The sequence below is a fragment of the Chenopodium album genome, chromosome 12 (genome assembly GCF_948465745.1).
Source record: "Chenopodium album chromosome 12, dcCheAlbu1.1, whole genome shotgun sequence".
Lineage (NCBI taxonomy): Eukaryota > Viridiplantae > Streptophyta > Magnoliopsida > Caryophyllales > Amaranthaceae > Chenopodium > Chenopodium album.
The window spans coordinates 30,660,248-30,672,329 of NC_137845.1; the positions used below are offsets into that span (position 1 = coordinate 30,660,248).

At 40.7% G+C, this 12,082-nt stretch overlaps 1 protein-coding gene and 1 pseudogene across 1 annotated transcript; both read left to right on the forward strand.

Moving 5' to 3' along the window:
- Positions 1-43: 43 nt before the first annotated feature.
- LOC145573506 (small nucleolar RNA R71) lies at positions 44-142 on the forward strand (annotated as a pseudogene).
- Positions 143-3,871: 3,729 nt separating this feature from the next.
- LOC145571106 (uncharacterized) lies at positions 3,872-4,297 on the forward strand. Its single transcript, XM_081630191.1, has one exon. It carries the CDS (start codon positions 3,872-3,874, stop codon positions 4,295-4,297), a length of 426 nt encoding a protein of 141 aa, XP_081486317.1.
- The last annotated feature ends 7,785 nt before the right edge of the window (positions 4,298-12,082 follow it).

The following is a 12,082-nucleotide window of genomic DNA, read 5'->3' on the forward strand; positions in this document are numbered from 1 at the left end:
ACTGAAACCGCCATAGAAGATTTGGATCACTTGGTATGTGGGGATTCCGTGGTGAGGGAACTCCCTTTGATACTCTTTGAATCTCTCCCATGCTTCGTAAAGGCTTTCACTTGGCCTTTGCTTGAACCCTTGAATCAAGGCTCTTGCCTCCGCCGTCTTCTTTTGGGGGTAGAAGCGGGACAAGAAAGCCTTTGTGACATCGTCCCAAGTTCTCAAGGAGTTAGGCTTCACCTCTTTGTCTAGCCACTCCAAAGATCTTCCTATTAGAGAGAAAGGGAACAACTTGAGGCGGATGAATTCTTGAGAAACCCCATTGACTTTGATGGTGTTGCAATATTTTTCAAACTCCTTTAGATGGTTCAATGGGCTCTCATTCTCGGCCCCACTATATTTCCTTCTCTCAATCAAGGTGATCATTGCCGGCCGAATTTCGAAGTCATTTACCGGTGTAGTAGGTGGAGCTATTCCGCTCTCAAACCTATATGCCCCGGGCACTCGAAGCTCCTTCAAGGCCACTCTAGGATTTTCACCCATGCCTTGCTCTTCTTGAATTTCTTCTTCACTTGAAGAACTATAACCCAAGGATCTATTAGCCACTCTTCTTCTTGAAAGAGTTCTCTCAATTTCCGGATCAAGGGGAACAAAGGAACGATCACGGGTTCTATGCATGCATAACTCAAAGAAAAATATTAGTTGCACGGCTACAAGTGTAGCCTAAAGAAACAAAATCTTTTTGTATTTTTTTTTTTGTAAAATGAAGTAGACTCAACAACAAAAGCTAAGCACCAATAGCATTCCCCGGCAACGGCGCCATTTTGACAAGAGGAAAATGCATGTCGTTATCTACCCTTTCCCCAAGCCAAACTAAATTTGTAAACACCTAACCAACCTTATATGAATATAGGGCAAGTTAAGGGTCGATCCCAAGGGAATGCAATGATGAAAACTAAAGTCTAAGTCAAGCTACCTCGAAGTCGAAAATGAGATTATGGTTGGTACTAAAGTGAACTAGATCAAATTCAACAAGTAATCAAGGGTCTAAACACTAGGGATATGGGTTCCACATGCAAGATCAATGATAATGCTAGATTAAAGCTCAATCAATTAATTCAAGTATTGCAATGGACAAACAATAGTAGCAATCAAGAGAGTTCAAATGCTATCTCCTATAGGCTAATCTAGTGGTCACTATGAAAGGCAAACCAAGAAGAATCACAAGCAAACTCAATCAATTAGAGTAACCTTCAAATCAATTGGTCATGTCATTAAGAGTTGCAATGCAATCTAGATTAATCTTATAGGGTGATCAATCCTAATCTAATCAATCTCATGCAAAACTATGTCAACCAATTTAATTGCAACAAATCAACCAATCAAAGAGCATCAACTAGCATTTCCATTAATCAAACATGCTTCCCCCTTTCCCTAGCAACTAATCTACTCACTAATCATGGTGAGATTCAAAACCAAATAACTAGAAATTGCATTGGTCATCATTCTATATCAAAATCTAATAGAAATCAAAGTATTCAATATTATCAAACTCAAATCCAAGAAAAACAAGCATCAAGCAAAAAAAAATCAAATAGCAAGTAAGTAAGAGATGAAAGAAGGAAGAGATTCTCACTAATATTGATGATTGAAAATGAAGAAATCCAAACTTGATTGATCAAATGTTGAGTTACAAATCCAAAACCAAGAACTCTCTAACTTCTCTCTCTTAAACTAAGCTAATGAAATATTATCAAAAAGTTAGATTCAAAAAGGAAATACAATTCTATTTATAAGCTAAGAAGAAAACGGCAGCTCCCGCGCCCTCTCCCGATAGACCCGCGCCCGCGGAAAAATGGGTACGGAACCCTCCGCGGGCTGTCTGGGCAGCACCCGCGCCCGCGGCATCAGGGGCCCGCGCCCGCGGGGAAATGACCCGCGCCCGCGGCAAGATCCCCTGCTCCCCAAGGCTGATCAGGGGGCCGCGGTCTCTTTGAGGGGAGAGACCTCTCCATTTTACCCGCGCCCGCAGGAAGCCCTCGGGGCAACCGCGGGGAGTTCCTGCCTCATTTTGACACTTTTTCTCGTCTTGGGCCCACGCCCGCGGCCTGCTGGAAGTACCTTGGAGACCTCTCCGAGGCCTCTCCAAGGCCTCTCTAAGCCCTCTCTAGTCAAATGCTTCTTCCTTGCTTGATCATTGAGGTCCCGAATTGCATCCTTTGCCAAGGCGATCCTCACAATACCTACACAAGTAAACAAAGAAAAGAAATAAAAGGGAAAAAGAGCAAAATAAAGGAAAACACGATAAAAACACGAGAAACATAAATAAAAGAGAAACTAAAGGAAAAAGGACCAAAATTAAGAGAAGAAAGCATGAGAAGGGGAAAGAAATTACCTAAAAGACTACCCTATGAGTGCCATAAATGACACTCATCAAGCTTCCATGGTTGTCGATTTGGTAAACTACCTCGCATGTGGGGAGTTTTCACCTTCATTCTCCAAAAATCAAAAGAAGAAGCTTAAGAGAGAGGCTAGGCACTATTTGTGGGATGATCCCATCTTGTATAAAAGAGGATTTGATGGCTTGTTGAGGCATTGTGTTCCAAATGAGGAGGTGCCAAGTGTTTTGAAGATGGGTCATTCGGATCCTAGTGGTGGTCATATGGGTGTTTCTAAAACCGCTACTAAGATTCTTCAAAGTGGTTTATGGTGGCCTTATCTCCTCAAGGATACATGGGGTTTTGTCAAGTCATGTGATCGATGTCAACGTTAGGGCTGTACACCGGTCCAAAACCGGACCGGACCTGACCCGGACCTGAATGGACCGGGACCTGAATCCTTGATTTTTAAGGACCGGAGACCGGACCTGAATCAACAGGTCCGGTTCCTGTCCAGACCTGAAAAATCAGGTCCGGTCCGGGTTTGGACCTGAATAGACCTGATTATTGATTTTTTTTGTTTTTTTTTAAAATTATATAAAATTGCTAACCTGTTTAGACCTGTTTGGACCTGTTTAGACCTATTTGGACCTATTTAGACCTGTTTGGACCTGTTATGGACCTGTTTGGACCTGTTTATGGACCTGTTTGGACCTGTTAGACCTGTTTGGACCTGTTTATGGACTTGTTTAGACTTATTAAATATAAAAAAGTAGCTTTACCGGTTTCAGGTCCGGACCTGAAAATTCCGGGTTTTACCCGGACCGGACCTGAAACCCGGAATCCTTAAATTTCAAGGACCGGGACCGGACCTGAATCTACAGGTCCGGATCAGGTCCGGTCCCAACAGGTCCGGTTCAGGTCGGTTTTCAGGTCCGGACCAGTTTTTGTACACCCCTAGTCAACGTACCGAGAACACCTCAAAGCGTAATGAAATGCCTCAACAACTAATCCTTAAGTTGGAAGTATTTGATGTTTGGGGAATTGATTTCATGGGACCGTTTCCTTCTTCTTATGGGAACCAATACATTCTTGTGTCGGTGGATTATGTGTCAAAATGAGTTGACGCCATTGCCTCCCCAACAAATGACCACAATGTGGTGATGAAATTGTTCAAAAAGATCACTTTCCCAAGGTTCGATGTTCCCATGACGGTGATTAGTGACAATGGCACACATTTTGTGCACAATGCTTTTCGAAAGATGTTGAAAAAGCATGGGGTTCATCAACGTTTTGGCCTTCCTTATCATCCTCAAACAAGTGGTCAAGTTGAGGTGTCAAATTGTCAAATCAAGTTAATTCTTGAGAAGACAGTTGCTAGAAATAGAAAAGATTGGGCGGACAAACTTGATGATGCCTTGTGGGCATATCGAACGGCATTTAAGACTCCTATAGCCACCACTCCATATCGTCTTGTCTATGGCAAATCATGCCATCTTCTGATGGAACTTGAATACCGTGCTCTTTATGCAATCAAGAAAATCAACTTTGATTTAGCAAGTGCGGGAGAACAACGGAGGTCAGATCTTAATAAGTTAGAGGAGCTTCGACTTGATGCATATAATTGTGCTAGCACCTACAAAGCGAGTTCTAAGGAAGCTCATGACAAGCTTATCAAGAATAAGGAGTTTTGTGTTGGTGACAAGGTCCTCCTCTACAATTCCAAGATGAAATTGTTCCCTGAAAAGCTCATGTCTAGATGGAGTGGCCCTTTCATGGTGCAAGAAGTTTTTCCTAATGGAGTTGTGGAAATTTCTTCAATGGATTCATCATCTCCTTTCAAAGTCAATTGCCACCGGCTAAAGAAGTATTATAATGGTATTTTTGTTGGCCTTGTTCATAGAATGAATCTTTATGATCCCCCTTGAGAAGGGGTGGAGAACGTCAAGCTAATGACGTTAAACAAGCGCTTCTCGGGAGGCAACCCGACTTTCTAACTTTCTTTCCATTTTCCTTTTGATTTTATCTTTCTTCTTGGTGCTTATGGACTAACTAATTTTCTTTGTTTGTTGTGATTTTAGGTAGTTTGAGATGATGGAGGTTAGTTTGCCAACAATCTTGGTAGCAAATTTTGAAGATGAAGTTTCCTTGTGCTTATTGGAAGGTTTGAGTAAGAATTGAGCTTTGGTGGGTTCATGATGGTGGGTTCATGAATTATGGATGTTGAACCCACTGAAAAAGGGTTTAGAAACTGCCTATGTTTGTGTTTATCATCATCATGGGGTTTATGTGCACCGGTGTGCGCACCAAAATTGCTCGAGGGCATATGCAACCCAGAAAGGCACGGCCGCACACTAGGATTGTGCGGGCGCGCAAGAGGCCTGCGCGGGCGCGCACCTCTGTTGTGTCCCCCTTAAACGCATCCCTCTCTTTTCTCTCTCTCTCCTATTTCATTTTGCTTCATTTTTCTTTGTAGTGTTCAAGCATTCTCCCTATTTTTGCTACTATATTTCGTCATAAAATCATCATTTTTCAACTTTCTTGGTTGATAATCACTTCAAATACTCAATTTTATGCTTTGAAATTGATTTTCTCTCACCAAAGTTGAGAATTTGGGTATTGTTGATTGGGGTTTTTAGAACTTGCAATTTTGGGATTGTTTGCTAGTAGTTGCGCTTTGTACTCCATTTCATTTGAATTAAACCATCATTCAAGGTATGAATTCTCTATTTCAATTGATTTTCATGATAAATTTCACACCTTGTATTGTGTTGTTGATTTGAATGTTATGATGTATGCTTTAATGGTGTTTCTACTTTACCTATTTCATGTCCCCAAATTTTGCATTCATGATGATTATTGGTGAATATATGAATTTGTGATGCTATGGTTTTTCTTGATTGTGCTACTATCTTGCTACCACCATTGTTGGTCTTCACCCTTTTTGAAATGGTCATAGTGCTTATGAATATTGTTCACTCTCTTTGTATGAATGTTGTTGCTCACTCTTTATTCTCAAATGGCTTGTGAATCCTTGTTTAGATTGTGGTTTGAATGTGCTTACATACTTATTATGTGCCAAATTATTCATTCTAGCTCAATGATTGTTGTGGATTCATCCATTTTTGTTATGCAACTTGTTGTGAGCACCATCTCTTCCATGCCTTTGAATATTGTCTTGGTTTGTTTGTGTAGATGGCTCCCCTCCAGCGTCCTAAACGAGCCTATGGCTCTAGTTCCCGTGAGGTGGTGCCACCCCCACCAAATGTGAGTGAGACTTACGGTATTGAATTTTCAAAGAGCGAGCATTAGGAGAACTTTGTCCGGCTTTCTTCCCGAACGTTTCTATCAACAAGGTTTTATGATCGATCAACGACTACAAATTAAAGCTTGGTATTGATGAGGATGTGAGGCATTTGGCCCAAAATCTTGTTTTGGAGGATTTCATTAGCTTAAATGCTCTGACTTATGCTCGTCTCACTTTTGAGTTCCTCTCCTCTCTTGAAGTTCATGAAGAAAAAGTGGATGGTGGGACTGTTTGTACATTAAAGTTCTGGATGTTTAACAACGACCATTCCATCCCTCTCTCCTTCCTTAGTGAGATTTTCAAGCTTCCTGCCCCTTCGGAAGATTCCGAGTATATCTACCCAGCTTTTGAGGTGTTACAAAACAATCATGATTACAATGAGGGCCGATGGTGGCGACACATCTCAGTTAAGGGATCTTACCAGCCTCAATACTCCAAGGCGGCCTCGATAATTCACCCGGCCTTGAGATACTCTAATCGGCTTCTCACCTATGCCTTTTTCTCAAAGGAGTCTCTTGGTGCAATCTCGAGGGAAGAACTCAGTTGGTTGTGGTTAGCGAATCATCCTTCCGATGATATTTGGGGTCATTGATTATGGGACTCAGTTGATAGATCGGTTTGTCGACATTCGTGATGGTGTATTCCTCTCCGAGAGTACCCAATTGGGCGGTTTGATCACCATCATTGGCCTTTCTCTGAACAAGAAGTATGAGAAGATGATCTTGTCTCTTGAGCCCATTCGGGACCGTCGGGAGAAGTCCCCCTCCTACCTCCTCAACACATATGCTTTGATCAACCAAAAGTTTTTGAAGCGGACTACTAAAGAGGATTTGTTCATTTGTAAGGTTTCTCGGACTACAGATTGGTGCCCTATCCCTCATCCGGAGGCCATCGCTCGGTATGTAGGCACTCCTCTTCCTTGACGGCCCAGCAAATGGCCTATTGATCCTTCTCTCAAGCGAGCTCCTCCGCCCAACCTTCGCATCAACCCCTATGTTCTCGTTCATACTCTCCCTCAAGATTTGCCCCCGGTGTCCCGGGGAGGTACTCCTTTAATCTCTTCCTCTTCATCTTCTTCTTCTAATTGTGATTTGTTAATTTTGCATGCAAAGAATGATTCCATTGCCAATGTGTTGAATTCTTCACCTTTGGAAAATGACTTTGTGCTATGATATGACTATCATGCTAGAAAAATCTATGACTTACATGTGATGAGAGGGGAGATTGAGCCTTATGTGAATTACCCCTACCTCCCGATCCAACAAGGAGCCATACCCCAAATGGGTCCCATATGACCCGGAACAAGGGCCTTCTTTGTGCTACCCTTATTGGGAGGGGCCCCATGTGCCCCCAATGCAATTAGATGGACCACTCTAGCCTCCTACGATTATAAAAGGCCCGGAGGTTGTGATTTTACTTATGACCCGGCTAACCCAAACCCCTTCCCTAATTCCGAAACCTTTGGTCGATAGGGGCTCTCGGGTGAGCCGGTTCTTGATGATTGGTCTCACTATTTTTCTAGGGATAAGGCTCAGAGGGAGAGTAGGTTGAAAGGTAAAAGCCCGATGTTGGTCGATGATGTTGTTAGCCATGCCTTTTCTGATGTCGGTGAGGGGAGTACCCATTCTACCCCTTACCATAGTGCCGAGTGATACCATATTGGCTACCCTCCCTTTTATGCTTGTTTTTCTTTGATGTTGTTTTTTTGCCTGCTAGTTGCTAGGTTTTAGCTTGGGGAGGGGGGGGAGGTAGCTCACTTTAGGCTTGGGGGAGTATTCTTATGTTTATTGTGTTGCTTTGGTCTCCCCTTTGCTTCTATGGTTCACTGCGGTTCTATCTTTGAGTTTCTATCTCATTTCTGCTGATGATTTATGATGATAATTTTTGTTTTCTGATGATGATGATATGATGTTGGTCTGTTGATTGATCGTTGTTTTCCTGCTGAATGATTGATTTCTGGATGGATGAGTTTTCTCTCTAATATTTGATTCTGCTTCTCTGATTCTATGATCATTTCTGTCTCAGTTTAGATGTTTCGAATTTTTGTTTAGAAGTTCCTAACCATTTCTCTTTGTATATAGCTTTTTATTTCTCGCATGGAATGTTATCCTTGCTTTTGCTTTTGGAGCGTCATGAAGGTTTATACTTCTTCTTAAGTCTATTCATTAGCATTGCTTGGAGTACCTTGTGAGATCTTTCTATTTCTTCTTTTCCTTTTTCTTTCTTGTTTGCTTAGAATAGGTTTAGTATAGGAAGAGTTGATTGTTCGAGGATACTTGCCTTGTAATACCTTAGAGTGTTTGGGGTCATTGGCGGTGTTGCCTAATGACCGCTTGTATGTCGATTGGGTTTTACATGTCTTGCATGCATTCTTGCGCATTTCTTTTTCTTTTCATTTCCTTTTCTTTCTTTTCTTTTTCCCTCTTGTTTTCTATTTTTCGACCATAAATGAAAAAGACAAAGATTTTGAGGCTTTGTTTTCGTCTTTTTAGTTGTTTAGCTTTTGTATTTGGACATAATACCATCCGAGCCTTTGCATTTGAATGAATAATTTCCTATGTCGTATCGGTGTGCATGTTTTGAGAGTATCTTTGGTTGATTCTAGGATAGGGTATGCTAAGGTAGCGGTTTAGACCTTTTGGGTCCTTGAAGCTGGATTCCATTGGTTTGTGGTAAGAAGGAGTTGCTCCCTTTAGTGGATTTGAAGCTAATAGTGAGTTTTTGCTACAACCATGTGAGGTTTTATTTCTTCTTGCTTTCAAAATTTCTTGATTGAGCGGCACATGGATCCTTGACTATTGTATACTTTATCTAGAATTTGACCTTCATCTCCCGAGATCACGACCGAGCCATTTAGGAAGGACAAAGACATCTTTTCGGGGTGGTAATTTTTACTTTTCTAGGATAGTTTTCTTTTCTTTGTTTTGGGTTTACATTTTCTTTCTTCCTAACCATTTAAGCCTTATACCCTTCTTTTCAAGCCACATCTTTAGCTTTTGAGCCTTTTGTTTCATTCTTGTTCCTATCATTGGTTTTTGTGAAGCATTTGGTCTCTATTGTTAGAGTTTTGGTGGATGAGAATGATTGTTTGGTTCTTTTAATGTAAGCAAGTTTGTGTTGTATATATTTTGTGAATAAAAAGCAAATGCAAAGTTGGAAAAGCCGTCCATAGTTAAAAGAGGCGAGGACAATGAAATAATGTGAAAAATTGAAGAAAATGAAAAAATGAAAAAAAGCAAAGAAAATTCAAAAGCTTTGACAAAAGTGAAACAAAAGTGAAAATTGAAAAAGTTCAAAAATATTTTGATGTGAGTGGTTTTCTCCCTAAGCATTGAGGACGATGCTTTATTTTGGCTTGGGGGGAAGCGTTCTTACGTTTTTTTTGTATGTATGATTGTGATTTTGGCTTTGAATAAGCTTGGGGGTGTTAGTGTTTTTGTTTGGTGATTACTTGGTTTTAGTGTTGAGATTTGGCCAATCTTTGCTTCACAATTTAGGTATACCACCAAATTTCAAATTTTAGCCTACCTTCACCTTTTTCGCCCTTACATTACAACCTTCTTCAAGAGCTTTTGACCTTTGTGGTTGAGTCACAAATCGGTGGAGGGAGATGTAGGTCAAGCCTATAAAGCGGTATGTAATAGTCGAGAGGTCAGGTAGCCTCAAACTTCTTTCTTTTTCGGTTCCTTCGAGGAAGCATTGAGATGCTCACGAAAGGTAGATTTGAAGCTAGTTGGGAGAACAAGGTAAGAATGTTTGGGATGAAGGTGAATAGTGCCTCATTAGTTCTCTACGCTTAGCATATCTTATGTTTCAATCAACCTTGGATATCTTGGAACATGCATACCCCTATTGTATAGAAAGTTGTTTATTCACTTGCATTTTATCATTTGCAAAAGTCCATGTCAAAAGCTATTTGTTTGAATTTTTTTATTTTACTTTCTTTCAATGATTTTGCCTCATTTTTACCAAGAGTTATGGGTCAAACTCTTAGGATACCCTTACGAGACCTCACTCGTCCTCATTGGCGACTTTGGGGTTTAAAGGGCTTGTTGTAGCTAAAAAAAAACCGTGATTTCTACAAAACTGAGTCTTAATGTATATTCTTATCTCTTTCTTTCCTTTTTCTTATTTAAATAAGTCTTTCATCCTATTTCTTCTTGCTTTGTTTTGCTCGAGGACGAGCAAATGTCTAGCTTGGGAGAGTTTGATGAGTGTCATTTATTGCACTCATTTAGCTTCCTTTAGGATGATTTTTCATTACCTGTGCATATCTTTTACCTCTTTTTCTTTAGCTTTACTTGTAATTTTTCTATTTTGCATTTTCTTTAGTTCTTTCCTTATTTTCTTGCTTTTCTTAGTTTATTTTGCATTTTCTCCTTTACTTGTTTACTTTTCTTTGATTTTAGGAAGATGGTGATGTTTGAGAAGCTCATTGGCGTTCTCTCACGGCGTACAAGGCTTGGGATGCATCCCGGTTCTTCCTCTTGAAGCTCAAAGCTGTTTGAGTGCAAGAGTCAAGTCTTCAAGGTCGCGCTCTCATGCCGCGTGGACATTAAAGACGATGTTGAACCCATCGTAAGGGCCTCAAGTGACTACCTCCCCAACATGCATCATGTGGAACGCACGGGGGTATCATTGAGCATATTTTGATTACTATGTTGATGATGAAATTTGTGACTAGATTAGTTTTGTTGTTCAAATTTGCAATGTGTAATGAGTAGATTACTTGTTTGGGATAGGGTGAAGCATGTATAAGGGATAATTCATGGTTATTTGGGGGATTTTGATTGATCATCATTGTGATTAAATTAGTTGGTGAAATTTGTGCATGTGTTTGATATCTTGAGGAGTGATCAACCTTAACTATCATGCTAGATTGCATAATAGGTTTCAATGCCACGAAAAATTGATTTGGAAGCTATTATTATCGATAGATCTAAATTTGCGATTTTCCTTTCAATTCATTTGTAGACATCTAGCTTGACCCTAGGAAATAGCTTTTTGAGTGATTTTAATTGCATTTGTTGCTTTCCCTCACATTGTATGCTTGGTTGATTTCTTTCCCAATTAATGTGATCATCATGAGTGCATGTGGATCCCAACTCCCTAGCATCCTTTATATCATTCTTGTAATCATTTAATTGTGTTTTTAGGTTTGCTAGACCAACCCTCATTTAGGCTTCGAAATAGCTTAGCTTGAGACCTTAGTAAATACCTCATTCCCTTGGGTTTGACCCGGACTTACAACTATACCTAGGGTTGGGTTTGGTTCTACAAATTTTGTTTTGATCAGGGAACTTAGTTACCAACGAACTAAGTTTATCCTTCGTCAGTATTGTGTTCACTTTCTCTGGATTTGAATCAATACCTCGTTCACTCACCATAAACCCTAAAAACTTTCCTGACCGAACCCCATACACGCACTTCTTTGGATTCAGCTTCATCTGATACCGTCGCAAGGTATCAAAAGTTTCTTTCAAGTCAGCAATATGATCTTTCTGAGCCCTGCTCTTCACAATAGTATCATCCACGTACACCTCTACATTTCGGCCTTTCTGCTTCTCAAATATTTTGTCAACCAACTTCTGGTAAGTTGCCCCATCATTTTTCAAACCAAACGGAATATACATGTAATAGTAGACCCCCGTATCAGTTATAATTGTCGTTTTCGCCCTGTCTGACTTATGAAGGCTGACTTGATGATACCCTGAAAATGCATCTGAGAAACTGAGCATTGCGTGACCGGAGGTGAAGTTAACTAGTCTGTCTATTCGAGGTAGAGGATAGCAATCTTTGGGACAAGCCTTATTCAAATCCGTGAAGTCCACACACATTATCCATTTTCCAGTCGGCTTCCTCACCATGACTACATTAGCCATTCATTCGGGATACGTGCAAGGCTCTATGAATCCAGCCACCAGGAGCTTGTTGACTTCATATTGTATTGCTTCAATCTTCTTTGTTGAGAAGTTTCTCTTTTTCTGTCTTACCGACCTGAATTTTCTATCAACGTTCAACTTATGCACCATCACATCAGGGTATATCCCTGCATTTTGTCTGCCGAGAAAGAAAACACATCCGCATTCTCCTGTAGCAAACTGATCAGATTACATCTCATTTCTGAATCCATATATGCACCGACTTTCACCGTCCGGTTTGGATCACCTAGCTGAAGCTCAATTTGCACCGTTTCTCCTCCCGGTGCTGGCCTTGGGACCGTTACCGGCCTCGTATCACAATTCTCCATTGATAAATCCCACACTGATGGCTCTCTGTCCCTTTTCGGACTACTCACAACTGGGCTTTCCCGTACTTGATTTTTCAAGGCAATCACATAGCATGATTTTGCCATTACCTGCCCCCCATGCACTTTCTCCACGTTCCCCAAATTCGATACATACGC